The 22693-nt window shown below is 42.8% G+C and overlaps 1 protein-coding gene across 1 annotated transcript in view; it reads right to left on the bottom strand.

The window, feature by feature from the left end:
* The window catches only part of NUP214 (nucleoporin 214), a 37856-nt gene that overhangs the window by 5316 nt on the left and 9847 nt on the right, over positions 1-22693 (bottom strand). Inside the window, exons 13-33 of the mRNA XM_059486598.1 lie at positions 22058-22233; positions 21444-21535; positions 21045-21134; positions 20551-20700; positions 20186-20344; positions 17906-18009; positions 17240-17419; positions 16709-16794; positions 16527-16610; positions 15935-16180; positions 15091-15255; positions 14487-14598; positions 12628-12703; positions 11851-11959; positions 10782-10884; positions 9202-9275; positions 5689-7446; positions 4216-4286; positions 3580-3736; positions 2128-2277; positions 725-896 (exon numbers count right to left, since the gene is read on the bottom strand). Of these exons, the coding sequence (XP_059342581.1) occupies positions 725-896; positions 2128-2277; positions 3580-3736; positions 4216-4286; positions 5689-7446; positions 9202-9275; positions 10782-10884; positions 11851-11959; positions 12628-12703; positions 14487-14598; positions 15091-15255; positions 15935-16180; positions 16527-16610; positions 16709-16794; positions 17240-17419; positions 17906-18009; positions 20186-20344; positions 20551-20700; positions 21045-21134; positions 21444-21535; positions 22058-22233 (4314 nt within the window). The remainder of the gene's footprint in view (positions 1-724; positions 897-2127; positions 2278-3579; positions 3737-4215; positions 4287-5688; positions 7447-9201; positions 9276-10781; positions 10885-11850; positions 11960-12627; positions 12704-14486; positions 14599-15090; positions 15256-15934; positions 16181-16526; positions 16611-16708; positions 16795-17239; positions 17420-17905; positions 18010-20185; positions 20345-20550; positions 20701-21044; positions 21135-21443; positions 21536-22057; positions 22234-22693) is intronic.

Genomic DNA, 22693 nt, shown 5'->3' with positions numbered 1-22693 from the left:
ACAAACACTTGTGAAATTTATAAACACCAAGATAGGGGAGACATCCTGTTTCCTCTCCTCACTGGAAGTTTTTCTCTTTTTAATTGGCTCTGTTCAGTCTGACTGTAACTGCAGCACAATGCTGAAGAACTGCATTTGCTGCCTCCTGCAGAAGCTGCTTGGCAAGGTTTGGAATTTTGTATTTGCTGAACAAAGCAAGGAATGATGTGCTGTCTGCTCTGGTGCCAAGCACAGTCTTAGGGGACACAGGAACAGGTAAAAACAATCAGGGAGGGATAAATATGAAGAGCTCAGACTGTTACAAGTGCCTCATCCCACAGGTGAGAGAACAGCCTGAATTCTCATTAGCATCTCTAGCCCGAATCTAACCAGAGGATAAAGTGTCTGGACAGAGTAACAGATAACAATAATTGTTATTTTCTTTGCTAGGCATAGTTTGTAGTCCTAGATTTGCACACAGAGAAAATACCCCTGCATTTCCTCACACAGTTACAAGCTGACATCTCTGAAGCTAAAGATTCAACACAGGATTTACCAGCATTACAATGCTCACGCTCATTCTTTGGGGTGCAAATTTTAGTTTTATACCTTAATATTTTTGTCTTTTAAACAAACCAAGGACAGTTTGAGCTTACCAGCCAACGATAGAACATATTCCTCATGTCAAAGCAGAGGTAACCAAGCAGAACCTTGTCATGCAAGCAGGCTGCTTTCCCTGGCTTACCCAAATCCTCCAGCGCTGGCTGCTGCCGTCCCCTCGCCGAACACTTTGCCTCCCGTTGAGCCCAGAGGGCTTGAAAAGGTTGGGGCTGAACCGAATGCTGGCACCCCTCCAAACCCAGGGGATCCCCCAAAAGTGGGAGGGCTGCCAAACACTGGAGCAGCACCGAAGCCACCTGAGCAAAACAGAGGCAAAAAAGGGGACAGGAATATCACATAAATGATAAGGCAGAGAGAGAAAACAAAGAGCAGCTTTCCAGGTAGGTAATGGGGTGTGCATCCTATCATATGGACATCAATTTATGGAATTAATTCCAATCTGCAGGGTGTTTTGTTGTAAGAGATATGGGTAAGAGAAGTGCCTGAATGCATGAAAGAAAACTGCAACTGGCAAGTCTCCCCCATCTCTGAAGATCAGAGAGTAATGCAAACTTGGGTTTTAAGGGATTCAAGGATGCAAAGATTCAGGAGGTAGGGTATGATTTAATTCTGGTTTAAGTGGTGGAAACTAAAATGAAAGGATTAAATGCCAGGTCAGTGGAACTGCCTGCAGGAACCGAGAACTTATCTCTGCTCTTGGCAATTTCTTTTCAGGGGTTAGCCGCCTCCTGCAGCTCTGAATGGATTTCTACCCAGATTATTTCTATGTTCATCTGCTGATATTACTGGCCTGTTTCACTGTAGAACATGAAGGACACCTGCTCTTTTATTTGACCAGGGATGAGGATGGGATACCACTGCACCTTTTAATACCCAGGGTGAAATTCCAGTCCATGCCAAGGTAATGGATACTGTTTGGCTGTAAACACAAAAGGTCTGGAAAAAAAATAAATGCTAGGCCTGAATTATTTAAATGCAGATCAGATATTTTGTTACCTCTGTCTCTAGGAAGTTAAGAGCATTTATCCCAGGGGCTGAAGCTTTGGTCAGCAAACACTCTCTTTAGCAACGTATATTAACATTTTTCACTTTCCTTTTTCCACTATTTTAAGTAGTGAAATGGGGATAAAAGAGGTTACAAAACCCAGAGCAAAGCTTGTAAGATAATATTCCAAGGAAGTATCTAAAACAAGAAAAATGTATTCAGTTCCATGTTCTGTACTCTTAACTTTACAGAACATATGACCAGAACTAAATTACACAGCTCTCAGCTCTTAAAGTGCAATGGGAATTTTTGGAATCAACACCTGAGGAAGTGGTGTACTGGATGCTGCATAAGAGAGAGTAAAATTCAGTCTTGGACCCACCAGTTAAAGCTCCACTCACTCAGCCATTTATTATTTTTCATTTATTGTTCAGAGACAATTCTTGTCCATGCACCGAGTCCAGGCTGTGCACAGCTCAGTGCAGAACAGCAAATATCTCCCAGACAGTGAGGGCTGTCCTAGTGGGTGCTCCCCAAAGTACCTGCTTTGTTTGGAGTGGAGAACCCAAAGCCTTGGGAGGCCACACTTCCACCACCAGAGCTGAAAGTGCCTGTAGGCTTCTGCTCTCCAAAGGAGGAGCTGCCAAAGCCAAAAGTCTTTGCTCCGCTGTTTCCAAATAAGCTTGAAGAATCTGGGGAGATGAAGAATATTTATAAACAGCCAATACTCAAGAAGACAATATTCTACACTGCACTTCATTAGCTGAAGCAGGAGAAAGGAAAATGACTTTTCTTTCCACAAGCCCCAAGCACACAATGAACATCACACTGACAACAGCACAGGGAGAAGCCAAGTTTTCCCTAATTCCTACAGGACTTTGTAGTTGCACCAAGATCCATTCTGGATTTGAGAGACCACTAACAAGCCTTTATTGCTGCAATCTAGTAAATTACCAGGAGGGATGATTTGTTTAGATGCATCCTGTGCCCCAGTCAGTAAAAGACAATTCCTCAAGTGAGAAATCCCAGCAGCTACAATCAGTCCCTCCAGACAACACAAATATCAGCAAACCACAAATTAAAGGTTCTCAGCTGTTTTGGCAATGCTCATTATTTCTACACAAGATTATCTAACAGGACCTTAAAGTAGGAGCCAAACTTCTCCAGCCTTACTGAGAAATAACTCATTTTCTTCATCCTTCATGAGCCTACAGGGAGTTTTTGCATCTGGAGGCAGGACACAGAACAACCAAAGCTTTTCTCTGGTAAACCATCTGTTTTGTTTCATCACAAACCGCAGAATTGCATTAAATGATTAAATTAGCAAGGTTAGAAAACTGACCTCAACCATTAATCCCAATGGATCATTAAAGATGTAATAAAATAAATGGATTTTCTCTTTTAAGGCTTGAAGTGCTACTTCTAACCACTTGCAGCACTAATTTTACAGCTTCCCTTTGTTCCCCAACTTTCATGTTCAGTCACTGCTTCCCCCTCTTTGGGCTTTCTACCTGCCTATCCATATGTCAGAGCAAATTCTGATAAAGTACCTTGCATGTGCTGCATAAAGACATTAATTTTTAGGTAGAGGTTCACAAAAATTCTCTCCCTCTCATATTGATGTGTTGCAATTTTTACAGTCCTAGGGCGATGAGAGATGATCAAAGCTTTCTAACTTCCAACCAAGTTGGAGGCAGAAATTCAGTGACAAGAATTTTGAGTATTTCATTTTAAGGAAGGATTTAGACAAGAATTCTCTACAGAATATAAATATTATTCACACTTCTTGTTTGTTTCAATGGCTTCCCTACTTGTTTTCCATAAACCTAGAAGAAAAATTCTGGATTACACATCACACATGCACTGGTTACTCCCTCAAAGCCTTTCATATTAACACAGAATTTACTCAAAAACAACCAGCAGAGAAGCAGATGGGCTCACAAAAAGCAGATGGAAATCACAGCACATTTTGTATTCTTGTTTTGTTCACTTACTCTGGGAAGCTGCAGATCCAAATCCTCCACTGGAGGAACTGAAGGGATTCTTGTTGGCTGCATCCTGGCTTGGCTTTCCTCCCAAACCACTGAAGAAGCCTCCACCTCTCCCACCACTTCCAGCTCCAAACAAGCTTCCACTGGAAGAAGATGGCTGCTAGAACACAAAAAAAGGACAAAAAAGGGATTTAAGCAAAATCAAAGCAGCACGTGTTCCCCCCAGGCTGCTCTGCCTGGGTCTTTTCTCTGGATGTCTGAAGGGGCTGACAAACCAGCCAGCAATCACCTTCCAAAATGGAATGCCATGAAATTTTATTTAAGTCTCTCTTAAATCTTGTCCACAGCACAGAATAATGCCTTTGAGACTTGCCCTACACTTGTCCTACTTTCCACATAGCATGGAATAAAGGCAGGAGACTCACTGCATCTATCTTATCTTGCATCTGATAAAATGTTTGTGTCTCCATGCCCCCTGCAGTATTCATGCAGATGCTGCTTTGGTGCTTACCACAACAGCAAATATCTCCAGTACAGACTGGGACACATTTTATTTAATACATCAAACTATATTTTAAAAAATACATCAGAAATAAGGAACCCTGATCAAGTCCCCCACAAACAGCCATAAATACTTGCCTGGCCAAAGACAGTGCCTCCAGTGTTTGCTGCTTGCCCAAACACAGAACCTGTGTTACTAGAACCAAAACCTAAGAGGAAAATAAAAGAAAAATTAACCACTAAAACTATTACCAGAGTGTAAGACCAGGACAGGATAAGGACAGGTCTTCCATGCCAAAACAAGGATACAAATGATGTTAGCAAACATATCTAGGCTGGACAAATACAAAGCATGTCCCAACACACAAATAATAATTTACACTGAAAGTTTATATCAAAATCATTCTCATTCTCTCTTTGGCCAACTTAAAAACAGACATTATAAGGCCTTTTCACTTGTAGGATTGTAACTAACACTAAGAGAATGGAATTTCTGTTAACATGGCTACAATAACACTGCAAGTCGTGCACAAGCACTGGAGCATTCTGATTGCCCTTGTGTAAAGAGGATCTGAGCTTTGTTACCTGAAGACTCCTGTTAAAGATAATGAAATGTTTTGATTAAAAAAAGAACTCCCCTTTCCATTTCCCAGTTCACTTAAATGTGCCTTTTGTAATAAAACTTGCATCTCTATAATTAGGAACACCTTTCTCGAGCAGAGTTCACTTCCCACCATTTAACTATTCTCTGCTACTGTAGTTAAAATGAGCAAGCAGTTGCCTGCAGTGCCATCATTTTTAATTAAATGAACCTAATTAGTTTTTCTTCTTTGGAAATACATGCTCTCCATTATTACTATGCACTTGTCACTTTTCCCTGGGAGCTCTCTGAAGATTGTACAGAAAAACCTTTGGAAAAGCCCCAACAATATACTGGAGAACAAAAAGGGACTGACCAAGGAGGTTTGGTCTGTGCAGGAATCCAATTTAACTGTGTGGACAGGTAGCTGATGCTCCTGTTACTGCTATATTTAATTTTGAGATGTTTCCAAATGCAGAAGTGGATTTAACAGATTTTTCCCTGCAAACCCATCACTTTGAGGGCTTAAATTTTTTTTTTGGCCATCCTAGCTGATGATAGTGTTACACCTGGCTGTACATGCACTGTTGCATCTGTTCAGTGCAGGTCACTGAGGGAAGTGCTGCATCTGTGTTTATTCATTGCCTTGGTTATGGTTTCAGAGCTGCTCTGTCCCTTTCGTGCAACAATTTACATTTCCAGTTATTGTGCAACAGGCAGGATAATATGTACTTCAAAATTAAATTAAGGTAGACTAGTAAGTATAAAATGAAGGCAGGACTGGCTGACAAGGCTACATTCAGAGGCCTGCTGCTGAACAGTGAAGCAGAGCAAAAGCTTCTTTTGCCTCCAACATTAGTCTGCTTCTCACATCCACTGCAGCTCTTGTTCTTACTAACTGAAAACAAAACAGAACAAAACCAAAAAATGAGACCCATCAGGTGCAATAGGGGGGGAAAAAGGCATTAATGCCATCCTGCTTTCCCCAGTGATACACTCCAAGCCAGAGAGTGCCAACACTCTGCTCTTACCTGAGGCCTGGCAGAAGCTGAAGCCAGCAGAGGACGTGGTGGTGGTGACAGCAGCAGTGCTCCCAAACACAGATCCCCCCTGCCCAAAGCCAGAGCTCTGCCCAAACACAGGAGGGCTGCTCTGCCCAAAGAGCACCCCCCCTGTGCTGGCTGGCTGCCCAAAGGAGAAGGAGCTGGCACTGTTGGTGCTGGCTGGGGCTCCAAAAACATTCCCACTGCTCGAGGCTGCTGTGGAAGCTGCTGGCTGGCCAAAGGCTGGCATTGTCCCAAAGCCAGACTGGCTGAAGGTAAAGCCACTTGAAGAACTGCTTGCAGGCTGTCCAAAGACTGGTGCTTGCCCAAAGGCTGGCTGGCCAAAGCCTCCCGTGGTGGTGGTGCCAAAAGCAGAAGCACCAAAGGCTGAGGTGGCAGCCTGGGTGGTGGCAGTGGCCGTGGACAGAGTGCTGGTGGTGAGCTGCCCAAAGGGAGAGGATGCTGTGGTACCTGCTGGGAGCTGTCCAAAAACTGGGGGTGTGGAAGGAGTGGCAGCAGCTTCTCCAGCAGGCTGGGTAAATGCTGAGCCAGAAGAGCTGGAACTTGGTGGCTGAGAGAACACTGAGGAGCCTGCAGACGTGGGGGCAAACACAGAGGCACCAACAGCTGCACTCTGCACACCTGTAGTAACATCAGAGGTAGAAGCCAGAGCACCTGTGGCTTCTGCAGGAGAGGCAACACTTGCTGTGGAGGTTGCTGCTGACACATTCTGATCTGCAGGGGTGGCTGTGGAGACAGCAGGAGGCACTGGGGCCTTCAGATCACTGGTGGAGGTGGGAGCAGCCACGGGCTCAGGGGCAGGAGGTGCCACTGTGGTCCCAGAGCCCTCTGGGACGGTGTCCCCAGCTGTGGCCTGGGGTAAGGCTGGCTCTTTGAGTGGCTCTGAGAGCTGTGCCTGGGGCTGTGGCACTGCAGCTGAAGACCCAGCTGCTCCAGTTTCGTTTTCAGATGGTTTTTCTGAGCCTGGTGGTAATTTGGCATCCCCTGCAGACTTACTGGAAGTTGCAGCAGGGACAGCAGTTTGTGATGAACTTGAGAAACCTCCAAACGAGAGGGATGTCGAAGCAGGGAGAGTAGAAGGGGCAGGGGTGGAAGTGCTCATACTGTTTGTCTGCTGAATACCAAATGAAAAGGTGGGTTTGCTGCCACCAGAGCTTCCAAGATTAAACACCCCAGAAGAGCCTGTGTTGGTTAACTGGACATTGCCAAAGAGACTGCCCGTGGCACTGGTGCTGATGGACAGGGGTGCTGTGCCAGCTGATGTGACTGAGGTTGAAGCAGCTTCTCCAGCTTTTCCTAAAGCCAGGGGAGCAGTAAAACTAAACCCAGAAGATATTGTAGACACTTTAGTTGACTGTGTTCCTGCAGCACTGGTGGATGGTGCTTTACTGGTGGTCTTGGCATTATCATCTACTTGACCAACCCGTAGTCCTGAGAAGCTCCCAAGAGTTTCCCCAGCTAGGTTGCCCTGAAACAAGTGATCTCCTGGTTTGGATGGAGCAATATCCAACTTGCCAGAGGTTGTGGGGGGAGCAGAAGATGATGTTGCAGCAGCTTTGGTTGACTGGGTGCCATCTGCTGAGGAGCTACTTCCTACTACACCTCCTGGAGCACCTGCTGGTTTGTGGGACCCAAACACAAAGGAGGAGGCCTCAGCAATTGCTCCAAGTTTGGAACTCCCAGCAAACAAAAATGAGTCTGGCTGAGCTGATTCTTTTGCAGGAGCTGTCAGTGAGAGAGACAGAGGAAACAAATTGAGTTAAGGTATGCAAAGCTCATTTATCATTCTTGCAATAATGGTCCATTTTAGTGCTTCACAGACTGTCAGTGCTCCTGCCTCAAAGCTATAAAGCCTCTGTCCATCAGGTAACTGCAGCCTTCACATCCATTCAGGACACAACAGTGACACCTGAAGCCTTTATGGCCAGGGTGGCAGTGACAAACACTGCTAGTGTCACATCACTGCCTCCACTTAACCATCCTTTCCTCTGAGAAGAGACAACTCCAGCCTTTGGCTCCCATTTCTTTTTCAACAGTTTGATAAAAACATGAAAGACCTGGTTATTACAGATCATTTTCTACTGACACCACTCTCACCTCTTCTTACTTGGTTCAGGTAAAAAAATTCCTGACATTTACTACAGCACTTTCTTTTTAAACCAATGGCTCAGAACAGTTAAGGTCATAAAAATACTTTCTGACACTTGAAGAGTTTTCCACAAAATCAAATCTTTCTTTACCAATTCAGTTATTTATAGACCACCAACCAGTTTTGATACAGCTTGTTTTCAGCTTTGAAAAACTAGAGAAAAACTCTCAAAGGTAATTGCCTGCCCTCCATTTCTAACCTACACTGCTGTCCAACAGGGTGAAATTGTTAAAGTTTTAAGGGAGACTGAGCTAGTTTTATTTAATGTACTGTCATTTCATTTCTGTGCACCAAACTCTGACCAGAAAACACTTCACTGGTGTTTGGACAAAGAACAGGAAATCTTCATGGAGCTCAAACAACAAAGAGCAAAAGTTTCTTACCAGATCTGGTATTATCTTTGTGTTTTCCTCTATATTAAGTATATTTAAGTGACTGACATTCAATAACGTAGCTTTATTTTCCTCCTGAGGCCCTGAAATTACATTCTGTAGTTCTTTCATTATCAATTAGAGAGACAGAGGTGCTCCTACCAGCTCACAGAACAGAGTGAAGTACCTGCCCTCACACAATGCTGTGGTTTACAAGTCTGCCTCCTGTACCCCCCACTCCTGCTTCATCTCTGTTATTTACCTAAGCTTTTATGTTCATCTCCAAATTTTAAGCCCAGCTCATTCTCTCTGCTTAACATCAAGAGTGTCAGTAGGATTACTGTAGCTGTGATGTCTAAGGATAGAAACAAGCCAAGATTTGTAAGAAGAGGTGATATCTTTTATCAGAGGGACCAACAACATTGGGAGCAAATTTTCTGACTGTATGATCTCATCTGCAAGACTGAAATTAAAGGCAGAAAGCTTCAAAAATATTACAAAGCAGATTTTATCAGTTCCTTTGATGAGACTCAACAAGGATCTACCTACGGCATGGAAAATCAGCCTCTGTATTGTCACTTCAATTTTGGAAGCAACACAAAGCCATTCCAAGCACTTCCCTCTGATTACTAAATGCTCAGTGGATAACAGTTCTATGTCAGTCCACCTCAGCAAACTTAAATCTACAGATTAAAAACAGCAGAGGAAATGACTACAGATGTTACCCTTTCCATAAACTAGTGCCTCCTAAATGTTCTTGGCAACAAATATTTTGCTTAATTGATGGGTGGGTGGCCCAGATTTCTGTGTATTACAGGGGAGAACCCAGCATGTGTATGAAATGTTATTGCAATTTTAGTAATAGAAGTGCAACACACAACAAGAACCACATGGATTAGGAAGAGTAAACACTCTGTTAAGAGGGAAGAGATGCTGTTTGCACAACTCTCCCAGACTAACCTTGAGAGGGAGCGAGGCTGGCAGGCGTCTGTGATGAAGCAGCTGATGTGACACCACCAAAATTAAATACAGGCCTAGGAGGAGAGGGGAGAAAGGGAAAGAATGACTTAGCTCAAAGTGCTGAAATTTCCAACCATATGATGGGCACAACTCAGAGGCTCAGATTTCCAGTACAGACTTGCACAAAGCCAGGCACACAGGAACAGTTTCTCCAAGGATTAACAGCAAGAGAGAAGCATACACACACACTGTGCTCCATTTGTTCCCTCGCTGAAAAGGCTTCTAGAGGGTTAAAGAGAGTCAGGGCTCAAAGTTCTTTTCACCACCCTCATCCTTCCATGTTCTTTCCTTTCTGTGGTGTATTTCTTGCTCATGCACCAAAACCTGATGAATTTGGGTGAGAGGAAAAACCACAGAGGTAACTAGAGTTTGAAAGAGGTAAAAGGGAAGAATCAGTGCACGTGCAGAAGGGAATGACTGGATACAACCATCCATCAAAAAGGAGATCACTCATAGCAAGACAAAAATGAAAAGTTATCATGACTATTTTACACTGAAAATATTTTGTCTTGCAAAAATACTGTGATATTTCATAATGAGTCTTGCAGAGATCTCCATTCCCTGAGGCTTTTTAAGCTTTCTCTGATTCTCAAAGACCAGCTGCTGATACAGAAGTCAGGCCATGGGACTAAGACATCACTGACAGCAGCACTGTATTTAGCATATGGTTTACACACTGAGGCACTGCACATGGGACAAAGGGAGGGTTGTTTGCTTTTTGAATCTGAATTTCCATCACTCAAAAGGACTCTTTTAGCCCTCTGAAGAGCCCAGCAAGGCATTTGGGTAGTATTCACTTTAAAAAAGTGCAGAGAAATGGGTAAGACTGGAAGAAAGCACCCATTTGAATGTGTGTGTATTCTGAAATACTTAATGCTGCCAACTTCACAGAGAAATTCACTTGAGTGGTAGACCAGTAAACACGCAGAACTTCAAACAATCATTCCTAAGGAATTATCCCTCTCCCCTAAACATAAGATATAACCAAATAAACATTTTTGCTATCCCTGAAATTCCATAAGAAAGATTTCAGAGTAACTGTATGTTCATAATATGTGCCTTGCTCTGTGTTATTGTTATGTAACAGATATCACCAGATGGCTTGGGGGCCCTCTTGTCACCTTCATGAACTGATTACTTTTCCAAGCCAAAACACAAAATTTGTTCTGCTGTATTAAAATGAAGAAGTAATTGTGACCATCAGTACATATTTCAAGTCCTAACAGGTCATTTGTTTATCAGTAGATAAAACCCAAAAGTAAGCCAGTCATCCTTTACTCTTGATTAGTTATACACTGAAAATTCTCAGAGCAACATGATATTGAGTCAAAATCTCAAAGACCTTCACTCAGGCTTCCACAAACAAGGTCTTCAAAGGATTCTGGTACAACCCCTGCCCTCCCAGTCTAACATTGCAGGTGCCATTTTACAGTTCTGCACAGCTTGTAGGCAACACCTGCTGTAACAGCCAAAACTCATATTTAATGTCAACCACAAAGAAATTTAATGTTCATACAGACCCTGCAGAAGAAAACAAGGATGTTTTGTTAAGCTGTGAAGTTGTTGCTTGTACTGATGTCACAGTAGAAGAAACAGCTGTAACTGTTTTTACTGTCCCTTGTCCTGTAAGTTACAAGAACAACAAATAAATATACTTTTAAAATAAATTTACAAATTAAAAAAAATAAACAAGGCATCCTGTCATCTATCTATTAGAAAAGCAGGGATTAGCTTGCACACACAGTCTATAATTTAATAAATTTCTAATAAAAAGGAAGTGCTATCAAATTCAGGAGCTGACATTTTCAATAAACCAAAATTTAAGAAGCATTTGCCAAGTCAAATATGATTCCTAGCTATTTTTACTGCTTCCTACCCCTGGCTAAGAGGCAACCTACATCCACGGATTAAAGGCAAAAGACCAACAGAGATGGATTGCAGACATTTATGCAAGAGGCTTATAAAACCATGCCCAATGCAAGCATTATTGTCTAATACACATGAAAAATCAATTGCTTCCTTCCCCTAATGTTTCCTCTTTCCCTGTTAAGTTGTAAACTGAGCACTCCTTTCTTTGCAAGCTTCCCAACTCTATGAGACTGATCCCTGTGTCTGAAGTGGCTCTGAAGTTGGTCCTACAGCTCAATGTTCAATAGATCCAGCACAGGAATTAGATCAAGCTTGTTCAGGTACTCCTATAATGCTATGTGGCTAAAAATCAAATCAGCACATTTAAAATCAGTAGGATTTTAATGTTTTAAAAATGAAATCTGCTTTTAATTTGCTGTCAAACCACAGTAGCCTTGTGGAAGATGTGCTTTCAGCATTCCCTGATAAGAGTTACAAGCCCTGAATGCACTCTGAACAAGGAATTGTGTCACTAAATTCTAGATGCAGGAGCAGACAAAACACAGGGAGAGTAGAAAACCACTCTCCTGTACTTCTGTACCTTCATTTTTACAAATTCTTCCCTTCAAGACTGGCACAGCAACCTCTCAGTGGAGGCAAATCTGTTCTCAGTATTCTCATTCTCTGGACTATGCACCCTGACATCTTGCAAGAGACATCCAGGCCTTATTTCCAACTTACCTGAGATCTTGTTGCCTGATGATGTTGGAGCAGCTGTGGATGCCATAGGAGAGGGTGCACACACAGAGGAAGGGGGAGTCTGGCTCTTCATTGAGCTTGTGAGAGATGTCTAAAAACACAGCACCACTTCAGGTCAGTGAAGTCTGTCCATTATCAAAGGTCTTTCTGACTTTGGTTTGCTATTATCAGAGTCATGCAGTGACTTAAGAATAAAATAGAGGTGGGTGGCTGCAGCACTTAGAAGAGCTCTGCACTCTTGGGCCCATTATGTCTTGACACTTAAATAGAGGGTCAGTCCTCAGCTTTTTCAACAAGCCAGCAAGCCTCTGTGGGCAGCAGCTCAATGATTTCAGAGGACAAAGACTTCTGCATTGGGGTTTTTTGATGCATAGATATAAACCCCAGCAGCTTGTCAACTATTAAGCAATATTTTCAGTAGAACAGCAGGGTAATAAAGAACTCTCTCCTTTGTTTTCCTGTAACTTTCTTTTTTTTTTTGTGTGTGAAATTTAGTTGTAGCTACCTAACACAGCTTCCTTTGCTGTTAGCTGCAACCATCACTGCAGCAAGGCTGTGGCCATTAGAAAGCTGCATGTCTTCAGAAGTGAGAAAAGACAAGACATAACATAAGATATGCCTGACATCACGCTGTCAAGGTCACAGATACAGAAATGGTTTGTCAAGAATGCAGGGCAAGCTATGAAAATTAAACCCCCAAACTCTGCTGAGCATGCCCAGGTAAGTATTCCACAGGGAAAGGGCTCCCTATCAAAATACCTGCTTAGCTTGATTTGTAGCAACAGTTGCCAAAACTTGATGGACTGCCTGGGCTGCAGAGTGAGGTACAGATGATCTAAAAAAAAAAATTAAACAATTATATGAATAACTAGTCTGAAAGAGGATTTCCTCTCCTCTCCTCTCAGAAAGCCCAGCTCCCAGAAGCCTTGAACAACAGCCACTATTAAAGATTCCACACACAACTCCAAAAGAACAAATCTGATTAGAGAATAAACCTCTTAAATGAATCAGCCACATTTAACAAAGGAAGTCTGTAAATGTGTTTAAACCTCTAGACTGAAATGATCAAGTCTTCTCCAGACACTCTTGTCTCTGAACAGAGTCAGGGCTTTCTATTTTACAGGGAGTTGATGAAAAATCAGCAGGTAAGGGGATTACAATTTTATGCCTAGTGGATAACAAATTTAAGCAGCTTCCTCCACAATGTGGAGTCCAGACACGTACATGCAATACTTAGAAATGCTGAGTAAGTTGGGAGGGGGTGGAGGGAGCATTTCCTGTCTTTGAAGTGCACTATAAACACTGACAAAGTCGTGGAAAGAACTGTGATAAAATTAATCTATATTCTACATTGTAAATTTGGTAATTTTGACCATGAAATACAAACCCCCAGACAATTGCTGCAGAATGGCAGCACCTCATGGGCTGCAGGATCTGACCTTGGCACTGTGGGGCACCAACAAATCAAATCAAGCTCCCTTTCTAAAAAGCTGAATCAAAGGAATTCCACCTTTTTTTTTTTTTTACAGTGAAAAGTAAACACACAAATGTGTGAAAGCCAGTGGTGATGCAACAATAGCAATTGTTCCAGGAACTGCACATACAGTTATATGGATAAAGCATTTGTAATTCCATATATAATCAGAGATATGTGATGAATTTATCCCTCTTCTTGCAGTAAGCCCAACTTTGCACAGACTTCTCAGTACTGCCCTGAACTGGCCATGCACTGCCCTGGTCTTAAGCAACAGCATGAACTTCAAGTTAAGACAGTTCCAAGGTCATCACAATGGCAGGGAAAAAGCTTAGTCCTAGGCTGGTGACAGAGCCTGGTGATAAGGAAGAAATCTCTGGAATGAGCTGAGCTGGCTGCTGTCTGCAGGAAGCAGAGTAGGGAAGCCAAGTGTTAGAGCTAACTCACAAGAAATGGTAACAAATTCAAGGTTAAATACCAGAAGTCAATGTTCCTAGTTTACTCCTGAGGAAGAGCCCTGCAGCTCTGAAAGGTTCCAAAGGGACTGACCCCTAGTGACACCCAACCTTGCAGTCAAAATTCTGGTGTCAAAACATTTGAGACAAGTTTCCAGAAAAGCCAGAGCACAGCTCTCCCTCCCTTCAGGGGGTAAATGTGGGAACAGACAGAAGAGGCATAACTCCAGAGAAGGTTCTCTCAGCAAAGGATGACAAAGTAGAAGGAAAACATCTGGACAGCCTGAAGTCACAGACCACACTCAGTGACAGAGGGCTGCAATTCCCTCACTGAAAGAGGTAGAATAGAGGTAGTGATTTGAGAGATACCAGGGCCAAATTTCATATTAGCAGTTAAACCACTGAATCCCAAAAGCAGAGGATGCACATAAATGCATTTCACAGACAAATGGAGAAGGAGGTTAATACTGGTCTCATCATTTGTTCAGGACAAGCCTTTAGCAATTCCTTGAATGACCTGCTAAGATCTTTCTTTCAACACACAAACCCAATACTCTTGTCTAAATGCACCCACTTCAGGTCTTACACAGGCAGACTCAGTAAAACACTGCTACTGCTCCCCACTGGCAGATGTGCTCCAGTGCAAATACTACCAAAGGGCACCAGAAAGAGAGGCAGCACTCACTCACCCTATAACTGCAGAGACTGCACTGCTGGACAGTGCACCAGACTTGAGTTCTCGAACGTTCACCACCTGAGGAACATTCTTCAGAGTTGATTCAGTCAAGGAGGTGCTCACAGCTTGAAGGAAAAGGAAAAAAAAAAAAGACAAAAAAAAAAAAAAAAACAGATGTGAAGAAAAACTCTATATTAAGCATTTAATTTCATTCAGCATGGCCTGAATAATTCCAAGAAGGTCCATCCAAGATTCAAGAACATATATAGTGTACCTGGCCTGAAATATTTGGAACCTCAGATTTCATTAAGGACAAAAGTGGGCAGCAATCTATATAGTTGGTACATTTTTTGTTTGCTGAGCAAATCTACTATGAACTCTCTCTTACCAACATTGTAACATCTTCTGTTAACAGAAACGGGAATTTCTCAGGTATTCTGTACTAGCAGCTTACAGGAAAAAGGAAGACAAAGGAACACTGGATAGCTCAGAGGTGCGACAACTACAGATGTGTGCCACATTCTGTTTGATGATCTCCTCCTTTGAGAGCACTAAATCCCTGTGAAAGCCCCACTGAGCTGCTCAGAGGTCACTTGGGCAATTAGCCATCCTTTTACCTGGGGACTGGTTAGCAGCCATCTGCCTCTGCAGAGCTGCAGCAGCAGCTGCTTGTGGTGCTGGAACAGTGACAGTGGGAGCAGGGGCTCCATGCTTCACAGTCTTTGTTGCAAGCATTGTACTGTCTGCCCCTTGTGGGATGATTCTGTTTGAAGATGCAGGCACTAAAAATAAAACAAATTAACAAAAGTATTAGTTAAATGTTTCTCTATAAATCAGGGAGTCTTTGGAAGCCTTTGCTGAGCTGCAGTTCCTCTAAGTACACAGCTTCCTTCTGACAGGACTCATGTGCAGGCCATTCAAACAATCAACACAATCTGTCCCTGGCAGATTTTGGTATATCCCAAGAAATTTAGTCAGTCTCAATAGATGTAATTTCAATACACTAGAGGATTTCCAATTTGCTGTAACAGACACTTCTGCTGACACCTTATTTCTCTCTCTGGCTGCAGAGATTAAAGAAACCTCTCTTGCACAAGGAAAACTGAATGTATGCAAATGCAGCTCTTACTGAGACTTGCTGGGCTCAGACCTCCTAACCCTGGCCACAGATGCAGCAGTACTCCAGCTTCTTAGGCTTTGGGCAATATTTTAGCTCACTGAAATTTGAAAGAAGCAGGCTATCACAAAAACACAATCAGTGAGTTAAGGTGTTTTAGTGCCTTTAGCTCAAGTTCATGAGGTTACAAAGCCACTCTGTTACTGCTCCTGGGAACCTGGCAAAGTAAATGTGTATCCTGCAGTCTCATTTCTCCAGGGCCTGAAGCACTGGCAATGGATAACACAGTAGTTAAAGCTACTCACAAGACCACATTGAGAAGAGACACTGCAAACACGACTCACACAAAGTACCCAGGGAGAGGTGCTGTTTCCCAAAGGATGGAGACTGAGCCATCAAGCCAGGCTGGACTGAGGGAGTTCGGACCACGGGAGCATGACGAGGGACCTGGACTGGGGCAGCCTCTTCTTCCTGGTCCACTGCTTGGGAATCATCATTCTCCAGTGACTGGGAAACTGAGGATGTTGAGCTGACTTCATCCAAATCTTCATAATATCTTGTGGACAAGAAGGCAGATCGGGACAAACTTGCTGCAACATCAAAACCAAAATTCAGTATTAAGTTGAGGGAACCATCCAGTGTAACAGCCATGACAAATGCACCCTAGGACAGTCACCTATTGGCTTGTTTAACTCATACATTTAAGATTTGACTTCTTAACTGCCTGCAAAGGCAGCCTTCAACCAGACAGCAACTGAAGGCAAGTCCTTCTGAGAGCAGATGGGAGAACAGGAAAGGAGAAGTAGGGGCTGAGTAGTCAAAAGCTAATTTCAGGTCTCAGTCCCACAGCAAGTAAGTCACCCTCCCAGAAAGAGTGAGACTTTATAGAAGTGACTATAGAAGCATATCAGACTTCTATAGTCACTAAAGGCTTACCTGGAGCTGTAGACCTAATTGGTGGAGTTTTCCTCTTGGCTAGAAAATTCCTCAGCTGTGCCTGCTTCACTGGGGATAACTTAGCTGGAAAATGGAAGGCAGTTATTAGTCTACAGTCAAACTGCAAGTAAAAAAAAAAAAAAGGTAATTCACATTTATGGCAGGAAGAAAGAATAAATTACCAGGTGCTTTGGGCAGAGGTTTTGCATGTGATTTCAAAGTGGTTTTCATCAAATCGTTGCGCAGGCTTTCAAGGTCACTGTCAAAACTGGGACAAGGCAGAGAAGTGAAAAAACAGCAGCAGAAAAAAGAAGCCAACCAAAGCAGGAACAAAACTGGGCCAAAGTAGCCACTAGAACCACTGGCATATTTAGAAGAACAATTGGCTCCTCTAGATACTGTGTGATGCACCTTTAACTATTTTGGAAACTTCAATTCTTCCCCTGAAGTCAGACAGACAACCAGCAGTATCTCAGCCTGGAGGCTCAATTATCCCATTTACTAAAAAACTTGTTAAACTTTTAGGGGAAATTTCTGCTAAGTATCACACAGTGTCCACGAATACAACCAATGAACTTCTGTATTACCTGGGCATGGTTTAGTATAATCTTCAGAACATCCTGTCCTCCCGTACCATGCCCACAAAACATCATTGTCTGGAGGATGCACATTACTGGGGGCAAGAGAGAGGGAGGAATTCATGTTTCACACACCTCTGAGCACTGTTGAGAGGTGAATCACTGGGAACACTCCACTGAGATGTCTGGTTGTAGAGGCGCAGCTGCTGCAGGCTGTTCACCAGGTGGTTCAGCCTCTTCCTCTGCTGGTTGATGATTTCCCGGTTGTTTGCCAGGGTGTTGAACAAAGTCTCTCGCTCAGGGACTATCAGACGCCTGCAGAGACCAGACCAAGAGACAGGGATAAGGATCATTCTGTGCATCTGGGGCACAGGCAGCAAGCAAACACCAATGGTTTGGTGGTTCTGGCTACTGAAACTCAAGGTCAATCTCCAAAGCAGTTCAGTTCATTTCAAATACAGATTTCTCCTTTGAATGTGCAGTTTATTTCTTTAGCTCATTTGCTTTAAGATGCTTTATCTATTAGAAAGGTTTAATTAGCTGCCATCAATGAATTTCTGCAAAACTTAGTTTGTTTCTACAAGCACTATTTACACTGTACAGAGACACAACAAGCTTATAACATGTACAAAGCCAGAGAGTCTGAACCTATGGCTCCCATTAGGTGTCTGAGACAAGCTTCATTTGCAGATCCCTCAAAAAAAAAAAAAAATCACACTTTTAAATAGAAAAAGGTCTTTATCTGTTAATTATAGACTAATTCCCAATTCACAGATGTAGTTCTGTACTCCAGTTCCTTACTTCTGCTTTCTCTTCTGTTCCAGGTGCCGGTCCCACTCCAAATCCAGGACGTCGTTCACATCCTGAACAGCAAACTTCACGTACTGGTGCAAGCGCCGGATTTCCTGCCATGAAAAATAAAGTGAGCTTTAAATTCATTTCAGATATTTCAGTTGAAGAAGATGAAGACTCTTTGGGCTCATTCAGTCCAAGCCATAGAACACTTGCCTGTATTTCTGCCTGGAGATTTTTGCCAGCACAACAGAACCCAACACGGTGAAAATTTATGTAACAATCAATAGGGTACACATTGTCCAGGGTTTGCCCTGGACATTTCACCTCAGCTCTCAACTAAGAGAAATACTGTCCATAATTATTTGCAAAACACTGCCAGGTCTTTACAAAAAGGATTTTACAAACCCCAGGCATTATACAAAACAATTCTTATTTCAAATGCCACTTCCAGAGCATGAGTCATTTGGTCCCATCTTACAACACTGAAACTTCTAACAATTATAAGTGATCAAAGCTTTGCAGGCTGCTCACACGGCTCTAGAATATCAGCATTCACAGACTATGATTCATGAAAGCACTCACAAATGCTTACACATCCCACAGTAAGGCAAGGAATTAATTTGACTTTTATAGGTAGGAAAATAAAAGTAAGTAAAAAGCAAGGACAGAGAGTAAAGTGACTTATCCATGACCACACAGCTGCACAACTGCAGCTATGCCAGAGACCTCTGGCCCCAAGCTCTGCTCCCTAAACAAACCCAGAGCTCAGTCTCATTCCTGTGATCCCTCCTGCCTGGCATGGCACAGCCCTGGCTTGAACTCCAACCTTGTAAAATGGAAGTGGGAACTGTAGCTGGTTTCAGCTCATCTCAACAGAATGCTCACCTAAATACAATGAAGCAACCAAGGAACACAGCTTGAGAAGAATTCCACTATAATGCTCTCAAGATACAACATGGAATTCTAGTGGGACCTCTCCAACCTGAAAGCAAACCCAGTCCTGCTGTGGGCTTAGTGTTAAACACTGCCAAGCCCAGGCTTCCTTTCCCCAGCACCTATGTGGCAGCAACTCTCTGGATACCAAACTGGTAGAGCTGGACATCAGAAAAGTCTCAGGGTATTGAAAACTTCATGAAAACTAAGACACAAAGCTGCCTAAGGGAGCTTTTCTCACCCAGGAGAATGGGGATGATGCAGACTAAGCAAAATTTCAGAGTCAGCACACAGCTTTCTCAAAGCAAACTTCCACAAAGTTGACCCAAAAGCTCTCTCATTCCATTCAAATCCACTTCCACTTCTCTCCCACTGTGTTCTACTTTCCTCATGGTCCTTTCTCTACACAGTGAAACACATACTTCAAGATTATCATCTCTCTGAAGTCACAGGCTTAAGCTTCAAATGTCACAGCGACATGCTGGACATCAAAGCAGCAATTAAGACTGTGAATCAGTCAACAGAATCCAGGTGAAGATTAGAGATCAGACTTAAAAGAAATTACTTTGTGTCAGCTGATTTCCAATAACTACATGCATGGTCTTGATACTTAATGCCACAAAGATGACATTCAATTATGCCTTCAACCTGCCAGTCAAACCTCTTGAGGGGAACTTATCAGTGTATAAAAGACCAAGTATCATTTGTAGGGCACATTCACTCTATTTTGCTTAGGGTTAAATAGCCTTCATCACCAGAGCTGCAACAAAAAGTGCTTCACCCCTGCTTTCTTTCTTGTCTTTGAAAGCTTCTTTATGTACTGCTGGTTATTTTCCTTTGTGCCCCAGCTTTCAGAATATCATTAAGCTTTATGCTCCACCATCCATGAAATTAACCACACAATTCTGTAAGTCATAATAAATCATCAAATTGTTCCACAAGGCACTTGCTGAAGATAAAAATAATTCTAAGAACTCTTCTATAAAGTGTAGGAAAAAACCCAACACTCTTTTAACTAAATCCCTGAGCAAACACTACAGGCTGAGAAGGAACAGGATGTCAAGAGTCACATTCTAAGATTAGAAGACTTAGATCTCAGGTGAACTACATCCACTTCAGGAGGAGTTTTGAATCATCACTGCAAATGGCAACAACAGAGAGGAGCTTCAGGAGAGGATTTCCAGCAGCTCTTGCAAACTCATGGAAACCAAAGCTCCCCACACATTTACTAGACTATTTACTGAAACAGCAAATACTTAGGGCAGAACAAGAATGTTAGGAACTTGCACACACAAGCCTAAGTTTTATTTGATTTAAAGCTCTCTATCAGAAGTTGGCTGACATGATTCATACCTGAAGCTGTGCTTCACTCTTGGGATCCAAAGGTTTCTTATAGAGCAAGTGTAAATACCCCGAGCTACGATTCTGTTCGTTCTGTTCTTTAGCCTCTTCTACCCCTGCAAATCCCTCCAGCAGGGTTGTCTTCAGAATACTGATATCTCCATGAAGTGACTGCAAAGTGAAAAGATGGGACAAGGTTCAAGGTAACATTTTCTACAGCCATTTCTAGCACAAGGGCTCCTGCAAGCATCTATCTGTCTAAAAGCACAAAGGCAAATGCCAGGTGTTCCCTCTACAGTTCAGGTGTAGAGGTGTAGGAGGAACATCAGGTGAGGAACAGTCACTGCTGGTTCACAGTTTGAAGACAGCCTGCTCACCTCTGTGGTCTCTTTAATTTCCAAGAGGAAGGTGTGAAGATCCTCTGACTCAGTCCTCAGCATCTTCATTTCCTCTGGAGTCCCAACTTGGAAACAGGCTTTGGAAGTCCTGGCCTTCAGCTCCTCCATCTCCTTTTGGAAATGTGCAATCTGCAAGGCCAAGTGGAAGAAAGGGCAGCCACTGAAAACACAGCAGGGACTGGAACAAATGTCTCAGCTCTTGGACCATGCCTCAACCACACCATAAACACTGATCACTTTGCAGCCAATGCAGGAAATTCTTCTTGAACATTAACAGGAAAGAATACTCCATCTTCTCAGCACAATGACTGAAGATGACTGAACAGGACACACAAATAACAACTACAAATCAGGCTGATCATCTTAGGAAAAATTTTCATTCTGATTCCTGAACTACTTACAGACACCATCAGAACACAGCTGAACTGAAGTGTTTGTGTGGCATTATGAAGAAAACTGCTTGAAAATCTTACCTCCTCCCTGATGCCTGCTATGACAGGGTCTGACTCCTTCCACTGGTGGGTCTGTTTCTCTAAAGCTGTGCTGGGGAGTGCTGATTTGCCCTGGGGAAAAAAAAAAAAAAGACAAAACCAAAACAAATATTAAGGATATATCCATTGTAACAGGGAGTTCAGAATATCAAAAAAGGCCTGGTGTTAAACTCCATTCAGACACTCTGGTTATAACAGGTAAAATACAGCTCTCTAAAGACATGCAGAAAACATTATTTAGAACCACAGATTTGCCACTGTTTCAAAATCAGAACTTAGCTAATTCTTTGACCAACATTAGTTCAGTCCAAAGAATTCTAAGCAATTCATGGGCCATGAAAAACATTCACCCTCCAAAGAAACCAGACAAGTTCCTGTTACCTGAGCAGAGCTTGGTTTTGCTGCTGATGGGGTGACTTTGGCTGTCTTCTGTACCAAGGAAGCTGAAGGAGGATTTTGAGCAGGACGTGCCACTGGAATTTAATAAGAACAACAGAAATGGATGAAGTTAAACAAAGCTTGAGGAAACAGGCAGTGATGAGAAACAATCAGCATTATCAAATCCAAAAGCAGTAGTGCTATGGGCCCCAATGCAAGAACACACCTTCCTCAGGTGCCTTTTCACTTCCATTCAACTTCTCTTGTGACTGCTTTGAACTCTGGTCAATGCAGATGGAAGGTAAGGCACTGATTTGTGTGGCTGCCCAGAAACATTCAGAGCACTGAAAATGCCAGAACTTCTGGGTGAACTTCAGCAGCTGAATATAATTATTTCACACATGGCTCTTTGAGAAATAGAGCACAAATGGAAAAAATGCTCAGTTTCAAGACAAAGTGATTCACATCATGATGGTGTGCCAATCAGGAGGGCCTCTGGAGCAGGAAAAGCAGCAGGAAAAAATAAGCAAAAAGCCAAACGAAGCTCCCTGTGTCCTAAAACTTTTATAATGTTTTTCATAATGCTTTATTCCCAACAATAGGTATCAGACTCCTACCTGTGGCAGGCACAGGGGATGAAGTTTTCAGTGGTGTGGCAGGAGGGGCTGCAACAGGCATGGATTGGCTCAAAGAACCTCCAGGAGCAGTTTTGGAACTGGTTGAGAAGGAAAACATTGTGGAGGTGCTTTGCCCACTGCTGCTGGTGGGAGAAGAGGTGTCTACAGCACTGAACCTGCAACAGAATGAATAAATGAGTGAGTGAATTAATGAATAAATGAATGAGCACCCCCTGGGATCAGAACCACTCAAGCTGCAGATACAAAATCATGACTGTAACTTGTGGGATAGTGGGAAGGAGCCATTCAGGATAATTTCTGAATACATGGAACCACAGAGACTTCTATCTTAGATCCTCCCGTGAGCAAAAGCTAAATGCCAGCAAAAAATACTACCCTGCTTCAAATGCACCTCATAATTTTGTTCCAGCTATAGCAAATCTGAGCTGACCTTCACTGCACATCTCAGAGTAAGGCTCAAACAGAAATTCTATAGGAAAATATGAATTTCTGCTCATTTGCAAACTCAGCTCCTCAAGACAGCCAATTTAAATATTCAGCCAATTCACTGGTGTATCATTTGCTTTATACACAAAATATAAAAAGCCCTAAGAGCTCCCATCAGATTCTGGTGTA

The sequence above is a fragment of the Ammospiza nelsoni genome, chromosome 20 (genome assembly GCF_027579445.1).
Source record: "Ammospiza nelsoni isolate bAmmNel1 chromosome 20, bAmmNel1.pri, whole genome shotgun sequence".
NCBI lineage: Eukaryota > Metazoa > Chordata > Aves > Passeriformes > Passerellidae > Ammospiza > Ammospiza nelsoni.
Note: the sequence above shows the minus strand (reverse complement) of the source record. Positions and strands in the feature narration are given on the sequence as shown.